The sequence below is a fragment of the Gambusia affinis genome, linkage group LG02, assembly GCF_019740435.1.
Source record: "Gambusia affinis linkage group LG02, SWU_Gaff_1.0, whole genome shotgun sequence".
Classification (NCBI taxonomy): Eukaryota; Metazoa; Chordata; class Actinopteri; order Cyprinodontiformes; family Poeciliidae; genus Gambusia; species Gambusia affinis.
In genome coordinates this window covers 20,873,523-20,892,764 of record NC_057869.1, presented here as the reverse complement: position 1 = coordinate 20,892,764, position 19,242 = coordinate 20,873,523, and the positions used below count along the sequence as shown (strand labels likewise).

Here is a 19,242-nt window from a genome sequence, read left to right as displayed (position 1 = left end):
TCTTATTTTGTGAACGTACAACTGTGAACAAGCAGTTTTAATAAAAAAAGATGAATAAAAATTGCAACTCCTTTTTAAAGTAACTTACTCACAAGACAACGCAATTCAAGTTGACAATAAAATACTGGCTATGTAAAGATTATTGAGAGGAAAGAAGTATCGGGTGCGCAAGGTCTTCTCCTGGGAAAAGAGAAATTAAATCAAAGCCATGACTAATCATTCCTCAACCAAGTCAAACAAGGACAAGAGAAAAACATTTTGGTTATTTCCTTTTTATTTGCGCTTTTAACTGTTTTTCTTTTTTAACTTCAGATAGATCACAATGAACACAGCCTTTAGACAATAGCAGAAATAATCCATACAAATAAAAATGTCTCTGGTCTTTTCACCAGCTGCTCATGATAAAGTGGAGCCCCACGCTATCAGTGCGGGCCCTGTGGGTGAGGGAACAACACCAACATCATTGGGTGCTTAATTTAACAAACCAAAAAGGCATATTGTCTGATATGTGTCTGTGTTTGTGAAGCAGTGACTGTCTGAGTCTGGGTGCACTTGCATCAGTGTGAGTAATAGACCAGAGGTGGTTAGCCACATTCAACAAGGTCCTTCCCTAATCGCTTGGTAAAGCCAACAAGTCTCAAGTGGGCAAAAAATATCACACTCTAGGCTTGAGCAATGCACTGCCAACAGTGCAAGATGCCAGTGTATAATTAGACAATAATGAGAGACCTCACATAACGCTCAATCTCTAAACTTCTGAGGCCAAACTATGTGTTGGCCCTGAACAGCAGCCTCTGCTCTATTAAACAGCAATAGCCTGAGAAAAGGGGGCCATGGCTTTAGAGAATTCCTTTCCACAACTGGACCCAGCACATTTCTTCACCTTCGATTTTTATATGTGCAGACAGGGGCCAGGGCGAGGGAACACCATCAAAGGGGACAGTACCTTGAATTGTGACAGCGACAGTGGAAACAATAAAACCTGGGATGTCTTCAACATACCTGTTTTGAATAAGGAAAAGAAAGGAATGACATCCAAATGGAGTTTGAGGTGGAAAAGAAGGGAAATGGACAATATGTACAGAAATCAAGCAAACAAGCACGCAACGCAACACAACACAAAGAAAGACTGCTGGCTCTAGCTAAGAGGCAGACAAAGTCGCGCAACATTAAAAATCACTAGGGTAAATAAAGACTCAGAATCAACTTTGCAATGTTTTTTTCCCCTCCCTTTAAGTATTTATTTCATTTTCAGTGCTTATGAAAATGAAATGCTTAAACGCACCAGTGCATTTAATCACTATGTTACTTAAACACACTGGTGTTATTGAGTGTGTGTGATGGCATTCCTGGCTGGATCAAAGTTCCAGTGCAAGCTGATAATGTGAACTGTTAGTTCTGCCTGTATCATGTAATTCTGAGGCTTGCTTGATTTATCCAGATATTTAAATTAAAATGGAAGAAAAAGTCTCCTCAGAAAAAAAAGAGAAGCGTAAATATTTGTGCTCCTCTGTCAAAGCCTCTAAGCTCTGTCTAAAAATCAGCATTCTGCTTTTCTCCTGCAAAAAAGAGCAAGGGTAAACCTAAACCAAATACTTTTCAGATGAAAGAGAGGAGAAAAGGTAACAGTTGCTTTGCCCCTCTAAGGAAAGAAAACAGTCAAAAAGGGAGAGATGTCAGTGAATGAATAGCAAATGCAAAGAAGTCAAAATGATGCAGAACAGAAAAATGATAGAATGCCCAAACAAAGTAAATCCAAAAAAGATGGGTGTGATTTGCCTGTATGTCAACAGGCAAATCTACTTCCAACATATCTGGGTGCCACAATAAGTCACTGTTTCCTGTTATGGCTGCAGGTTATATACATTTTATGATTGTGGTCACATTTTCCAGAACACAAGTAGCCTACTATTCAGTGTACCTTACTCTAAGGGATTTTTTTTTTAAAAAGCACCCTGCATTAGTATTTCAGACTGGCCGAAACTTGCCAAAATTCTCAAAAATAAATGTTTTTCTTCATTTTTTTATTTTAAGAAATCCTGAATGCAAAGACACCTGGTTATACAAACCATGTACCCAAACAGCAAAGATTTTCCAAAGTAACTTCAGATAGAATTTCAGATAAGTCTCTCTGCAAAGTATGAGATTTCCAACATGTATTGAAGAAGAAGTACATACATAAACAACGCAGACTGTTGAAAAAGAACCTGTTTTGGTCCTTTATAGGAAATGCACATTTTGGTGGACCAGGGCTTAAGAAGCAGTCACAAAGCTCCACAGATACAACAAGCTCTCTGCAGAGACGGTAAGGCAGTTTCATGATCACCAAGGAAACCACTCCACTTTCCATATGGCGGGTTTCTTTTTTCTCTTTTTTGGAAAGAAAGTAGAAACAGAATGAACAGAAAATATGCAGACTTGTTATTGTTAAAGAAAATAGCTGCCTTATAAAAAATTTGCTCAGTAAAAATAGTCAAACTGTCTCCTTGTTGTTGTTGCTTTTTTTTTTGTTGTTGGTTTGAATCGTCTTCCAGATCAGCTGGCTCATTAAGCTTCTAACAGTTATTGTATTTGATCCAGCTGGATCTCAGGGTAAAAAGAGGCGACATCTCAAAAGCACTGAGGCCAGTCTGCCTGCAAAGATGCAGAATAGAGATGGAAAAAAGGAAACACCAACAGAAACCCAAACTAAAGCAAACTCACAGAGTTCGACAGCTACTAAGGCAACTTTTGCCAAATACAATATAAGCCCATGTATATTGCAACACAACAATATATTAATTTAATAAAATACACAATATAGCTTTTGTACACATAACAATTTGGCTCAAATGCACAGAAATTGCAGTAAAATCAATAAAAATATGTCAGTTTTTCTGATGTAAACACATCTAAATTGGATACATATACACATATAATGATATTATGTATAGTGATAATGTGAAGGGACATTTTCTTGTTTTGTTATATTTTTGGATATTTGTCTTTGAAACAATGGCAGTGTCCTTTGCAGTTCTTTCCTGAAAAGCTTCTCACCTGACCTCAACTCCAGGACACTATTCACTTCAAATTCCTTTTTTTTCCTCCTTATAAAATGTATAAATATTTTGCTGATATTCGGACACTATACATGGATTCATACATACAGTCATCTATATAACCATATAGATATTATCTTTTCACAGATGAGGAAAGACATGTCCCCTTTTATACAACTTGGTTGCCTTAAGGCATAGTCACACACATGATAATTCACTGTACACAAGGGACTAAAAGCTGATGGTGTACATGTATAAGACAAATCCACAGATGGGCAGTTGTGTGTGAGCATTCATTTGTTTGCGTGTTTCCGCGAGTGGTGCAGCGTCAGCGCGTGTCAATGTACTGCCGTGTGTGTATGCAGTGTGGCAGTGGACATGTGGTGACGTTGGTGCGTGCGACTACATTGCTGAGCAACATGAACATTTAAATAGAGGTGTGGGACAGACACAGCTTACACATGTAGTTACAAAATGAGGGGTGAGACATGGTTACACTGTTAATAAATCCAACTGAAACAGATCCGACTGGTCCATAGCAACCGCCCCCTAAAAGGAAATCTCTTCAGGTACGGATCTGGTCCATCACACGCTACACTTTTTGTTTATCACTTAATAAAAAAACAAACAAACAAATAACCAAAATAAACAGGTAAAGTTGTGTTCCTGTCTTTCACTGTCCGATTAGATCAGCTTTTGTTTCTCTTTTTCCACATCGATTGTCAGGTCTGACCATAAGTAGTCCTTTGTCATTCAGTTTCAATGTCCAACACGCAAAACAGAAATCCACCTACGCACACTTAAAAAGATATGTAGGATTTCACAATAGACCATGAACAACACACGAATGAGCTGGTGGGCACTTAGATAGGAGCTTGCGAGGTGCCAGAGGCTTAAACCCCTGCAATTTTCTTAAGAATCCAAAAAAAGTTTAGAAATTCAGAAAAAGTCAGATGTCAGTTTCTTATTTTGTTGGTTGCCATATGACTGACGTAATAAAAGTCCAGTGTCTGTACTTTTTCTACAACAAATACAGTGAAAAACGCTCTGGGGACCAGAGAGGTTTAACCTTTTCAATTTGTTTTGGTGACAGTTTTGGCATGAGAGTCGTTAGAAGAGCAACAAACCCCGACTTTTATCTTCACAATTCCTATGTTGCAGTCCTTTGAGTCACTTTCTCAGTGTGCCAGTGGCCTCACTTTCTCTGCAGTCCTGCAACAGTTTGTCGATGTCTCTCACCACCTGGTCAGCGTCCATTCCGTCGCGGCTTGAATCTGGTTCCGCCTGCTCCAGGACACACTCCATTTCACCTGCTGCCTCCTGACTGATCCTGGAGCGGGCCTCTGCAAGCACCTTGGCCACTGGGTCTGAGGGAGGCAACGATGGGTACACCCCTTGGTCTCTTGTTTGTTTAGTAGGTGACAGGTATTGACCATCAGGTGGCCCGTAGTGGACAGAGCAGCTGGCTGGGGGAGGTTTGCCCTCAGCCCCATCTGCTGGGCCTTTTACTGCGGAGCACGGAGGCATCGTGGAGCAACCCTTGGTTGGACTGCCGGAGGCTGAGGGTACCTCTTGCAGCAGGGGGCTGAGGGCACGTTTTGCTTTTAGGTAGGGCTTGACATTGGCGACAAGGATGGTGTGGTCGCGTCGCTCCTTGCCAAAAGTACAGAATGTTTTCTTGCCATTGGGGTTGACAGTCTCATAGGTTTCTGTCTCGGCAACTGCCTCCATCCCGGCCGGCACAAACATATTGTTGCGGTAGTCAACACCTTCCGCCTGGTTTCCGCCTGCAGGGAACTGAGGCATCCAGCAGCGGTCAGAATGACCCAGTACTCTGCACTCCTCTGTGCAATTTAAACAATCCTCATCTGCAGACAAAAACAAAGGGAGGGGATGGATGGAGAAGAAAGCAACATTAATGTCAAACATCTATGTAAAACAGAATTAAAATGCACAATGAGACGGCGCTTAAATCCTACTGGCATTAAAAACCAAAGTAAACTTGAGAAGGAGTTAAAGGTAGAGGAAGAGAACAAAAGCCCACAGAAATCCCCAAAACAGAGGAAAACCAGCAAAGAATGTCCCATTCTTAGCACACATATAAACACAGTCACATGTGCACTAAAGCACACATAAAGGCACACAGCTTTCCAAGGGAACTGGGGGACACCTGCTTGCATTTTCCAAAGCTTTGATCAAGGGGATGGCAGAGCATACAGAAAAGATGGGAAGGGAGTGAGAGGAAAAACAACAACGGTTCAGGTTTGGCAAAGGCACAGTGGCGTTATCATAAATTCATGTCAGTGGGCTTTGAAGCCCTCCCTAGATAGTGAGCCTGTGCCAAATGGCTTGTGCTTCTTCCCCGTGTGTTTCTGCCTGTTTATTTGTGCGTGCCTTGTTGATGCCTGGCGTGTGCATGCGTGTGCATAAAAGTGTGTTTCTCTCTTTCATCTCCATTCAGAAGGAAGCACACTTTGGCTGATTATGGGAGTGTTTGTGCCTGTGTAGAGTGGATCCAAAACTTGGTTAAAATAATAAAATAAGAAAAGTAGATTTTTTTTTCTTTGTTTTTTTTTTGCTCCTGATGGAAGAGAGGAGAAAACATTGTGTGTGGCACAAAAGGTATGTTGGATACAGAGACACGATTCTTACAAACAATGTGAAATGAAATTACTGAAGTTTATGCCTTATTTCTAACAAAAATTAGAGATCCTAAGGCCACTATAAAGTGACAAATTGGAAAGATATTAAGAGGGGTCTTAGTGGATATCATAGTCAGTTTCTGTAATGTTATCAGTCAATCTAGTAGACAGATATGGTATCGCTGTAAACATGTTAGAAAAACATCTCCATAGCAGCGAAACAGCTAACAGTCTGTGTTTGCCTGATTTTATTATCTTTCATACTTACAAATTGTTACTCATACTTTTACAGAAAGTTCGCTATATTCACCAGTTTATAAAATTTCCTTAAAAATCCAGAAAAATATATATATAATTTCAAGTAGATGTGAAACTCGGCACACAGAGCACAACTTCAATAACACAGTAAGAGCTCAAAATGATAATAAACTTTGGTCCTAATGGTCAATGGAAGAAGCTCATTTGCATTAATTGCTGCTGCTGCGCCCTATAAAAACACATCAGTCAAGCAGTGGAGGGACAGAAAGTATGTCTTTTTTCTCCTGTGTTTCTTTTTTGATCATACTTACAGGTTAATACACTTAGTTTTAGAGTTGGACAATGAAAAGAGGAAGAGTGGCACAAGGAAAAAGGACACAGTCATAAATGCATCCGTGACTGGGCAAACCAGACGTTGGTCAGACACTGTATTAACCTCCATAATGTGTTGTATGTTCATTTTACATTTTACAAAGAATTGGTTTTACTGTGTATCCAGATCTTTATGGTAGCAATATATCTGTTGTTTTGATTAAGATTAATTAAGATATTCTGGTAATGTCATTTAGACATTACAACTGTTTTCTTTGCTACAGCATTTTATGTGACAGTTGCAACAGTTTCATGCTGAGCTGAGATATAGTGGAAATAATGGACTTTTTTTATTTAAAGGTATTGGATAAAGAACTCACAAGTTCCTACTTGGGGTATCCATGTTTGCAATATAGCCAACATAGAAAGCCATTAATACTGTTTGCTTAAATACTTAATTATTACAAGCATGTCTTTATTGCAGCACTCGTTAACAGTATTTAATATCACATGTCTTGCAGTGACATTGGAGAATTTTCTTCACTACAAAAGATTGCAAGATGATCGCAGTGTGAACCTGGCCCTAGTTGAGATGTTGTTAACCTTGTGTCAAACACAAGTGTCTCTGCCTCTTTCTTCCTGTGTTTATCATCCAGGTTTTACCAGTTAATTTCCACCTACTTTACTTTTCTTAAGTAAGACTGAGGATACATTTTTATCCTTGTACATCTGAATTTGACAAATGCACTCCATCATTTTGATGTTGTTTTATAGCAAAATCAGAGGCTTTAAATTCTGACAAACTTATCAACACAAGGATTAGTTTGTTCTTGCAAATGTAAAAAAACAAAGGTAACCTTTTATTGGAGTAACAACAAGGCTACTTCGAACCGTGCAGCGTTTGAGCAACTATTCTCAACTGACTCCTGAAGGACAGAATTGCTGTTAGGAACTGGAAAGCTACCCCATCAGCTCCATTATGCAATGCACAAGGCTCTACAGCACGGTGAAAGTGCTGCTTTAAAGACCACAAACCTGGGACTAATACAATCTTTCGTTGATGCGAATGAGCAAGCAGAGTGGATGTGCTTGAGTGCACTTGGCTTGGCCGTCTTTGCCGTGTTGCGGGTCAGCAGCACAGATTCCCGAGAGACTGCCCTTCCTAAGCTGTGGAGATGAGCTTAACACTTCACAAATGTTTGAAGAAGCCAAAAAGCGCTGCCAGGGAGAGCCTGACATTTCCCGTGTCAAGGCAGTCATCTGCAGAGGAAATAAGGTGAGCAGGAAAAGCGAGACTAGACCAATACAAACTGGACTACATTTAAGTGGTGTCGATGAGTGAATGCATCTACGAGTGAATGCATCTACACACACCGACTGAGAGTGATGCATGTCCGAGGTTTTAAGAAAGTGACTTAAGATTGGAGTAAGAAAATATAAGCGAGATATCAAAGCGCAGATATCGCTGATTTAGTCAAAAGACTGCACATAAAAATACAAACTTGAATATTATTTTCAACCAGAGCACACTATTACTGTAATCCATCAGCAAGGTTTAAAAAAAAAAAACGAGCTGGCATCTAACAATGCATATCTGTTGACAACTGCTGCCTTTCACCCACCCACTCACAAACACCCAAACAATTAACTTTGCCCCTACGATGTCTTCATGCTCTCCGAGGTGATTGTCCATTCAGCATATTAAAGCATAAATAACCCATGCAGACATATTTCTCTCTATTTAGTCGAAGAAAACCTCTGATAGATTATTCATGTCTCTGCTGCACGTACAACCTTGAGGCACTCTCCTCATATCTATGGCTAACAATATGACATATGAGAACAGGGGTGACATTCATCTCCCTCTCTCTCTCTGTCTTCTTCCCTCTCTCTGTTTTTTTTTTTTTTTCACTCTGGCTCAACCAGCTCTCTAGGATGGGCAGCAAAGGCCTCCACCAAGGACACATTTGCTTATGATGATTTGGCTAGTGGGGGCATGTGCTGTTTCTTCCTCTTTAGTTCCTCTGCACTTACATGCACTTCAAATGCACTTCAGTGGCGCAAGATAAATTACTCTGACACATACCCTAAAACACGCCATCATTTGTCCAAACGTAATACAGCTCTCTGCCAATAATCTGGTTTAGGGCACTGGTTACTGAGACAAATTATTTGGCTCGTTCTTTAATTTTAATTTTCTGCAGATGATTAATAAAAACAGTAATATTACAAGAGCTCCATTACCTTCCATGCTGTGGACTTACTATTAAAAAGAACTCTTCATTAACATGTCAAACGAATAAGTGTTATGGTCATTTCTTATTCACTCTTCTCATCGAGTGCACAGTTGCCATCTGGGTAACAAAACATAAAAACAACAAGGTGCATGTGCAAAGAGCTTGATAATGGCATCCTTTCCTGTCTGCCTCCAACTGTAGCAGACTAACAGCAGAGAAATGTTTCACTACATTTGTCACAGCACTTTTTTTCTCCCGTTCTTTTTAAAGAGGCTGTAAAGAAAAAAAATCCACAAAGTTGGTAACAACCAGGGGAACTTAAGCACAAAGGTGACTGCTGAGAGAGGAATGACAAGCAGTAAAAAATAATAATGTAAATATTCAAAAGGTTCAATGGGGTTTGTTTATTTGTGGTCATTTGTGACCTGTATATGACTGCCTGATACCTGGATCTTCCAGTGTTCATTGTTTATTCAAACTGAAATGACAGGTACTGACTTTAGCTGGCTACAATTTGGTTTAAAGTTCCTCAGAATGGACAGAACTCTTTTCCAAAATGTAATCAGAAACCCCAAAAGTGCTTTGCTTTAAGGCAAGAGTCACTAAACTCTGATTGAATCCCCTGATCGGGAGTCAAGAACTATTGACTATTCTATCTTGGCAACTCTACTGAAGACACTAGACCTCGATTCCTGATTGGAATTAAATATTACACCTCTGGTGTCAACAAAAAGGTTTAATTAAACTCTACACAGTTTTGCGTGCTTGTGGAGACATTCCTACCAGCAATTAGATATTAACATCTTGCTACCTCAGATAAGGCTTGCTACAAATGACTGAGGTTAGATGTGATGTGCAATTGCGCACACTGAAACTTGTGAATGTAAAAGTCCTCTTGTGTATCAGTGTGTATCATAAAACATGGTGTGATTTCCCTAAACACCCTTTTCTTCCGCGAGACACCTGCCCTCTGGCCCTACAAGCCCGTCCCTTCTCGCTTTATTACCCAGGCCGGTGATTAATGTCCCTCTGTCACATGCTGTGGTTCCCAAAGAGGAAAGGATGAGAGCTGTACTCACAGGCTAATGCTAGCAAACCATCAGCATTACGCTGAACACTGGGTAAAACAATGGAGAGGCAATGCGTTCCTTAAGTTTAAAAATGAGGTAAAAGATGATAAACCGATAACAGTGGCAGTGAATCATTCCACTGTCGTGCACGCATTGGATCCACTACACAGAGCAAAATGATCTGCTAAAGTGGACTACAGGACTAGAGAATGAACCAAGGTAACGAGTGAGTGTGAGTGTGTGTGTGTATCTTTGTGTAGAGGTTGTGTTGTGTTAACCCACCCGAGGTGGACAGGAGGAGTGGCAGCTGACGAATTGAGCGGGGCATCTGTGACAAACCATGACTGCACCTGTTCACCTGAGGGAGCTCACAGTGTGTGTTTGTGTGTGTGCATGGGTGTGTGCGTCTGCATTATTGTGTTTTTAATCTCCTCACCTACTGCTATCCAGACCAGCTGAACCATGCCCCTCCTCCTCCCCACCACTCCTGGCTCTCTCAGCCAATCAGGTTAACTAAATATCTGAACTGACCCGATGAAAGAGTCTCCAATCTGACGGTGTCTAATGTTCAGCAAACATCTTGAGACGTTTTATTAAGCGACAACATCTCAAGCTTTGGGTAACAGTGACATAATTTAGAATCCCCCCTAAACAGACAATATTATGATTATGCATAAGCTCTACTTTTTTCATTTTGAACTATTTAAGAAACAGTCTTAAATTTTCCCTGAGATTAAACTGAATAAAGCCTAGTCTACGCAGATTTATTTACAAACAGCAAATCGAATCGAGTTGGATGATTGTAGTTTTCCATTGTTTTCCACACTCAGAGCTGTGCTGGAAATGTAGCTTGCCCTCTACAGTTGGTTGGTTTATAATGCCAGCATTACATCAAAGAGCATGAAACTGTAGTTCTTGTGTACTCATCACATCTTGCTGCGGGACCAGCATTTGTGATGGCCTACGACTGTACCTGAAACTCGAAAAGCAACAAAACCAGGTCATAATGTCATTTTATGATACTTTGGCACAAACTTTACCTGCACACTCTTGTCCTGTAAACTTGCTTCAAAAGGTCCAAAATAAAATAGTAAGTTTGCTTTCTTTGGAAAAAAAACACATTTTTCAAAAGAATTCTAGATATTACCCAAACCTTTTAAGCAAACAAAAGAAAAAAAATATTTTTTTCTCTCATCTCTACCCTATAGTCCATGTGTATGAAGAGCACAGGAGTTCCTACTGAACTCCTATTTGTGAGTGTTACCAAACTATTTTTGCAATGTTCTTGTTTTTCCAAAATGTTCTTACATTTTTTTGCTAATTGCCTTCACTGTGCCCATAAACAAATAAAAAGCAATGATGGGTTTTTTTAATTGTAATTTTCTCCTGACTGATTTTTGAGAGCTATTGAATATTCTTGCTTATCTGACATTTTTACCTTTTTTTCAAGACTGTAGCAAAAATACTAATTATTGGTCAGGAAATTCAACTTCTGATTGTATAAATGTGATTTAATATAGTGTGTCTAGATTGTTTTGTGGAGTGAACGGCTTAACAGAATGAAAAGAATAATTATCTTTGGTGTAATAGATCACATCACAGCTAGAGGCAGGAGAATACTAATGCATAGCAGGAAGTGCTCGGCAGCAGCCGTGGGGAAAATCCGTTGGCTGGCAATGCACAGACTAAATCAAGAACACCTATCTAAGGATCAAACACGTCCTCTCTTTAGGCATTCTGCCGCAAAACCGCAGGCCTCTCAGTTGGCTAATGCTTGGCTAAGTTGCTCAAAGAACACACTGAGGAGAAAGTGTTTATGCACAGCGGAGAGGAGGATAAAAAACCTAGGAGCAGCATAAGCTCATATTCAAACAAAAACAAACACGCAAAGCTTAATCAATGATGAGCAAGCAGAGCCAGGGGGTGTGGGTGGAAAAAAGGGGTTTGCAGGGCTGTGGAAATAAGGGGCATCTGGGCTGCCAGAATTGTGTTCTCAAACAGCACTCTCATACTGGCACAAAGCAGCAATAAAGTGCCCTGAAATACGTGAGGTTGTCCTTAAAAATTTTTTTGCATGGCCACATAAGAGCTTTTGCATGTGAGTGTGTGTACCAGTTAGCCTGTTTGTGTCTGAATGAATTGTGCACTCAGCCCCCCACCACCAGTGTCAGTTTATCTGCAATGTGAGCGCGTATCAGTTTTATTTTTAGTGAATCTAATCAAATAGGATCTGCTTTTCCTGGCATGTTTTCCCACATGCTTTAGATTTCCCCAGCTGCCCCAAGAGCTGCCTGGTGTTATATTATTAATGAAAGATGTCTGCCAGCTTTAACTGTTAGTAAAGGTCAACCTGGAGATTTCTGTGGGAAAAAGGGATCTCAACAGTTTTTTTTTGTTTGTTTTTGTTTTGATTTTTCTTTTCTTCATCTGCTGGCAATCCTCACAAACAAGTTCAACGGTAATGAACAGCCAGGAAAGACTATCCAAGGCCAAAACATGCTGAGTAAAGGCAAACCAGTGTTTAACAGTAACAATGTTTTGTGTTACAATATTCAAACTGCCGTTTCGAACAACAACTTTAGCGAACTTCTCAGTCTTGTTCTTCTTTGATGTATTTTCATCTTCCGTCACCTATAAAATAAACAAATAAAAAGAAAACCACACTTTTTTTTGTTGCTGTTGTGAATAGAGCAGCTTGAGCCTTCACTTCTGACAGCAGTCAGAGGCACTCAATAAATACTGCAAGGTCAGTTAAGGAAGATCCTTCCCTTAGCCTATCAAAATACCCAAGCCTCTTCTCCAACTCTGTGACTTTAGACCTTATATAATTCACATTTCCTCTAGGTATAGATCGCCCCTGCTGTTAGTTCAAAGTCTTTTAATGTTGCAGCTTTTGAACGAGAGAAGCCATGGGCAAGCTATTAGATATAGATGACTGAGAAGAACAAGCCTTACATCTTTCATGAAGTGATCAAGCTGTTTATTCTAATTAAATCACTCTGAAAAATATAAGTAACCTAGTTTAGCAACGCATGGCATCCTATGAATATATTAACCACTACACGGTTTAACCATAAACACACAGACCTTGTAAAAGTATACATACTTCTTGAATGTAATTTCATGGACTTTAAGTTATAAGCAAACACAAATAGAAGTATAATATTTGTGAAATAGTATATAATTGTGAATAAAAAAAACAAACAAACAATTGAAACATCTTTAGAAATACAAATCAGGAATGTGTAGCATACTATTTATAATTTTGTAAAGAACTATAAAACATCTGCAAAGATACCAAAATACGGCTGGCCAAATGAGCAAAGATTATAATTTTTACGGTTTTTAGTAAAATTCTATGTTTCGTGTAAAACTAACACATGAAACATGGGGATGGCAGCATCATGCTGTGAAAGATGGTAGAGCAAAACAGGAAAAGACATTCAAAAAGACAACATGTTAAGAGGTTGAAATCGACTTGAAACTGGAGCTGTGATTTAGATCCCGTCAACAAAACAAAGACACTCTGAGCTAAAATTGATCTTTGTGTTCTAAACTTTGATCAAATCTTTATCATAGGCAGAGGATCACAATGCTCAGACTTAAATTAATCGATCACCTGTGGCCAGAGCTGAAACTCGTGGTTCTCATAGTCTCATCATCCCAGGGGACTGAGCTTGAGGTATTTTCTAAAGGCTGGAGGACAAAAATGTAAATCCTTAAAAGTTTAGAGCTGGCAGAGACGGGCTAGAAAAGATTAGTTGTATGAAAATTGAGTTCATATGAATAAAACTGCCAAGCTTTTTATACTATGTGGAGGCACATATCCTTTATATATACACTATATATATTTATATACAGGATAATAAACTGCAGTTAACGGTTATAATGTGATAAAGTGTAAAAGCGTTCTAGGACTATGAATAATTTTTCAGAGCACTTCAGAACGATTTCATGTTTTAAAGCATTTAATATTTATCAACATGCGGTAAGCTATAACCAGAATTTAACCCATAAAAGCAAGTAGGTCTCTGTGTAATAAAACTTTAAGAATGTTTTTGAAAAACAGGGTTAGATATAATGAATTTGTCCCAAGCCTCATGTTGAACTTGTTTCCATCGTTTCATGTATTCCCTGTTGATGTAGTGACACTGAGATCTAAGCTGTGTGGGTCCACGGCATCTGGTGCAGGCTTCCTTGTTCTTCTCACTGCTGAAGATGAATCTGTGCGACTCTCGCTGTGTGATTGGGGTCATTGTATGGTGCAGATTGAATTTGGGACCAATTAGATGAACGCCTGATGGGGCTGCACAGCGGTTATGAGTCTCAGCATTTAAAGTGACTACAATGAAGCAGCACTGAGAGTAAAATTGTTTTGCTGCAAACAAAGTGCTTCAGTTTATTTTTATTTTTTTTAAATGAATAAACAAACTTGAGAAGTTTATTCACAGAGAGAAACAGGAGAAATACAGATGAGATTAGGATTCTGAATTGTACAGAAATGTTGAACCCATTAGGTCGAGGACCGCGAACAAACAAATCTGCCACACAACCTACTTTCACGAAGGATTTAGTTTTTGTTGTCTGGAGTGTAAATGTTGGCAAGAATGGGCAAAAAAAGAAAGACAGACTCGGGACAACAGTATCCTTCTACCTGTAACTGAAGAGACACGCGGGGTTGCACAAAGGAAGGCAAGGAAACAAGAAGAGGACTTATTAGAAGATGAGGCGAGAAGCGTGGTGAATTGGTGGCTAATCCTCCGTTTCCTCTAAGCCTGTGTAATTAGGACATGGGGGATTGCACCATAACAGGGGATGCTTCTGGACCGCCTTGTTTTTTTTTTTCCTCTCCGCTTTCTCCTTTGTTTACTTTTCCCCCTTTAGTCTGGGTTTGTGGCACTTTGTCATCTAAATATAGTATGCTTGTGTGCTCCCTGTCTTTCCTGTGTGTGTGTATATCTCAGCTTGTTCGCTCATGAGCAACACAAACAGACACAGCAGGCTCGCACCATGTTTTACTTCTGCTCACTCCTCACTTGTTTTTTTGCGCTGCTTTCTTTGCTCCATGGCAGCATTAAGATTATGCCTGGTCATATTTACGTGCCTGTTTCTATCAAGCAACTGTTTGGTGAGCCACAAATGTTCACCAAGAAGACAAGAGAATTGTATTTGAAGGCTGCAGAAGAGCCTTAGCAGAAAAGAGGTTCCCAATGTGTTTGAGACATTAGATCAGAGACCGTGGAGGCTGATCAGCAGCTGTCTGCCAGTTAATAGCCTTTATCTACTTCCTTGCCCCTGTAGATGGCAAAGAAAGTTGCCTTGGCCCATTTAGAGAGATAGTGAGCACAAGACTTGAAGCGAGAAAGAGAGACAGAAAAGAAAATGGAAGGAGGAGAGGAATTTTAAAAAATTAAGGCAAGCGAATCTATGAGTCACCAGCTCATTACAGAAATCCTGTTTCTATCCAAGGAGAAAACAGGTTTAAAGAGCTTATTAAAGAAAGAATGAGGGGGAACCTATTGTTGCTAATTCAGAGAGGGACGTCTTTAGAAGCGGTTCACTCCACCAAATTTTTACATTTTAACCATGGTGCTTTAATGATGCCATACCTCCCTCAGCCTTTTCCGGAGCTGAAGGAGCATATCTTGGACTGAATATAGAGCCGTGTCACGATAACTGGCCTGAAGCAACAGGGAGACTGGTGAGCCAGATGAAGCATGGGCGCTTCATAGATACAATCCATACAATAATAGAATCCACCATAAATTTAATACTGTCACGTTTACTGAATTAGATTACTTCTTTATTGTCTCCCTCTCTCTGCTTGTTGCTCAGTTTTGAACAAATGGATTTGAGCGACTCAGGGTGTTGCGGCTTTGTGCAGGAACCATTCCCACGTGTGCCGCTTTAGCAGGATTAGGGAAAGTGCTTCTGATTCTCAATCTCAACACAACCCTTTGTATATAGCACACGAAGATTGAACAGTTTGCACCAATGTTGTTTGTTTTGACCTTATTTATGCTTCACACATACACATTCACAAGCAAATCAGTCATTCTATGTCTGACAACAGATAAGAAGATCCAAGGTAATTGTGGGATTTAATTTTAGGCCGATGTATCTTCCACAAAAGGATTGAGCTACTGACCTTTTGACTGCATGATAACTCCTTGTGGCAAATTGACACTGCATTGCATAGTTTGTTTCAAATGATCTTAAATATTCTGCACTAAACAAACCAGCTCTGGCAGCAAAATCTGCATTGGAAATGATAATAAAGTGAATATATGAATATTTGACAGCTCACAGCCACAACCTGTACCTTCGGCTTAGTGACTAAAACATCTCAAACTAAAATAAAGATAAGGTGGCTGATGATGCATGTTGGTAAGCTTGCCAATCAAGCCTAATGTAATCCGAAAGGTGGAAAAAACAGCATAAGAAGAAATTAGTCATTGATGGTGCTCTTTTACAGACTAGAAAACATATTAGTTTCCTTTTTGCATAAGCAGTACAAATCTTTCTTGATTGCTACATGACAAAATTTTTTGAAAAACAAAAAAAACATTCATAGATTTCATTTATATACATAAAAAACTGAATATTAAATATAATACCCATTTCAATATTCAGTGTAAAAAACCTTTGTAGGTATCACAGCTGTCAAATTCTCAAAAGAGCTGAACTGCTTTTCAGGTTTCCACCTGTAGTTTGACATTTTATCTTTGGTGATCTGTCCTGGCCATCCTACTAATCTTTATCTCCCTTCACAGATTCTCTATCAGTCAAGTCAGGGCAGTTTGACCACTCCAAAGCCTTAATTTGACTTTTACTTTGAAGAAAGATGTTGAAATTGAGACTTAACTCATTTTTTAAAATAGATTCTACACTTTCCATGAAATTCCAACTATTTAGCAAACTAGTAAAGTTTGTGGCTGTGCTCCTCTTGATTAAGTCATTAGTGCATTACAGGATGAGGTTTAAATAAAGTACTTAGAAGATGCCAAACTCCAAACACCTGTATGAAAAAAATTACATCATGAGTAGGACTCTGAAGAACATTACTTTATGTGGTGATAATGAACCATCATAGTTGGTCTGCTAACCACCATAAAACACAAGAAGAAGAAGAAGAAACTGACTGAGGGCATAATTGAGATATTTGATTCATATGTGTTGCTCAACTGAGACATCTAAAAACTACTGACTGTCAGTCCTCAAGGACTAGAGTTTGATACCTTACCAGAGATGAGACTCATGTAGATGTATATGAATGGCATATACAATTTCATCAGCTATTCTTACTGCCTGTTAAACAGGGTAATGGAGAGGTCACAGAATGGAGCTCAGTGTGAAGTCAAAACATCTCTAGTTGCATGCCATGCATCACAATACATGGCATGCAATCCTCTAAATTCATCCTCCAGAACATGGACTTGTGAGACTAATAAGTGCAATGAGAAAAATGTACACTTAACCATGAAGGCATTTGATCAATTTTGCCAATGAACAGCAGTGTAACTCCCCTAAGGATATTGGCGGGTGTTGAACAGAGGCTAAGTGGAAAGGTGGAGTGAGGTGGGCCGAGTCGATGGTGTTGGCTTTCTCAGCCCCGGGGCCTAACACATTTAAAGAGCTAACTGACACACTTTAGGATGTATTAGCCACGGTGAGCTCTGCCAACCTTTCCACTACTTCTGCTGCACAGCCTTTTCCTCCTATCGCCGTCTGTCTGCCACTGCAATCTCCCCTTCCGTGCAAAGCCAAAGCACATGCCTAGTGTTTCAGCACCATTGCTTTAGCATTGATGTTCCTCTATGTCCCAGCCAAATTAGTGTTTGCCGTCTAGACAATGGCCGCCTATGCCTCTGTTATGGATAAACATACGCAAACAGTAATGCCATCACTCATCTGTTTATATGCATGATTAGATTAAAAGAAACTGACGGAAATGCAATAACAGTTTATTAGTGCACCCATTGGGGGGTGAAGGGGGTATAATCATTTCAAATAGAAATGCATTTTCCATCTCACTATCTCATTTATACTTTCTTTGCCTCTCCATCTGCTTTACGCTTGAGACTGGTGAGTTATGAACAAAGAGCTTTAAAACGCACAGGGTTCAAGTCCAGGCTCTGGCAATAAAACATAAATAAATATAAATATAGAGCTATAGGCACATTTCAAACTCAGCTTGAGAGGCAAAAAACTCAAAAGACTGGAGCGCCTAGGCTCCCTGTGACAAATCTATGCATTGAATTTGAAGGTGAGAGAAACAACTCGCCTCAATCCACACTGCCCCATTCTATTCAGCGGTTTAAGATTAGGGTCAAAGATTAGAAGGCTTACACAAGATAAGAATGGGATTAAAAGAGCTCAGAGATGTAAAATTACAGATCAGAGAACTGGCGAGAACACACCTGAATCATAAACAAACTCCTAACACGGCTGCCACCTGTCCTGCTGGACATCATGGGGGGAAAGCAAAACAATGCACTGCCGATGAGAGAGCAAAAAAAAAAAAAAAAGAAAAAAAAATAGGGATGAGAAGTTGCATCCAATATTCCAGCGAGGGATTCAGCACACATCAAAGGCTGCTTCTGCAGTATGTCTGTTAGATTTGGGATTAATGGACTCCAGAGGGGCCTGGACACACACACACACACACACACGCCCCCACGCGCACACGCAAACAAAATCCCCCACAACTCTGCCTGATAAGATTCACAACTCAGCTAGCAAAGCACTGCAGTGCAGAATGAGTATCTTTTCTAGTAACTCTCCACAGTAGGCTCTCTACTGCAGTATGATACATTGTAGTTACACCTTAGTAAAGGCTTTCAGGCTATTTTTTTTAACATTCCATTAAATTTTGGGTAACAAACATTTGAAATGTCCAGGTAATTTAAGATTTCCACGGATTTGGTGCAGGCTTTCCCAGGCGCGTTTTTTTGATTCCTTGGACAAGGTTTTGATTTCTCTTGTTGAATTGCAAAGCACATGCCCACACATGCAATCATGCCTGCATGCAAACGTGCACATACGACCGTAAGTTGCCTCCAAGCTCCAATGACTTCATGCAAATTATAAATATGCAAATAGGGGCGGTAAAGCCTCAGCTGTCCCATGATGCATTTTGAAGAAAACACAACAAAACGGGGAGGGAGGAGGCACACTGTGAATCTATTTCCTTTAATCTTTACAGACAGAGGGATAGCCTAATCCCAACTCCGACTGCCTTTCCACCCCGGTGCCCTGCTTCGCCACCATTCTCCCGCCCCTTTCTTTCCTCCCCTGTCCTCCGGGCTGAAACCACAGGTGCACACAAATGCAAACCACTGGGTGGAAAATTCTCGTTGACAGCATTCTGGTGTGCTTGCGATTGGTCAGTGAGCAATGAGGGAGTTCCCTGAACCACTTGTCGTGCTGACAGAACAGCTGGACACCAACACCAGACACAGATCAGGGTGGGAAGAGATCATGCGGAACAACAGGGAACTTAAGACCAAAATGAGATTGAGCAAAGCTTAAGCTCACTGTCATTTCACAGACTGAGTCAACAGGGCGAAAGAAAAACAAAAGAACACAAGCAAAACTAAATCTGTTTGATTTTAATATTTCTCAAACAAATAGTTTGAAGTAAACAAGGTGTACAAGCTGTACATGCTGAAATGAGGAGAGATGG

The 19,242-nt window shown here is 39.9% G+C and overlaps 1 protein-coding gene across 3 annotated transcripts in view; it reads right to left on the bottom strand.

Moving 5' to 3' along the window:
• Nucleotides 1-253: 253 nt before the first annotated feature.
• Nucleotides 254-19,242, bottom strand: part of pcdh17 (protocadherin 17) — a 97,199-nt gene continuing 78,210 nt past the window's right edge. For all 3 annotated transcript variants that reach the window (XM_044135826.1, XM_044135835.1, XM_044135816.1), the window contains one exon: nt 254-4,906. In XM_044135826.1, the coding sequence (XP_043991761.1) occupies nt 4,209-4,906 (698 nt within the window). In that variant the 3' untranslated portion in view covers nt 254-4,208. The remainder of the gene's footprint in view (nt 4,907-19,242) is intronic.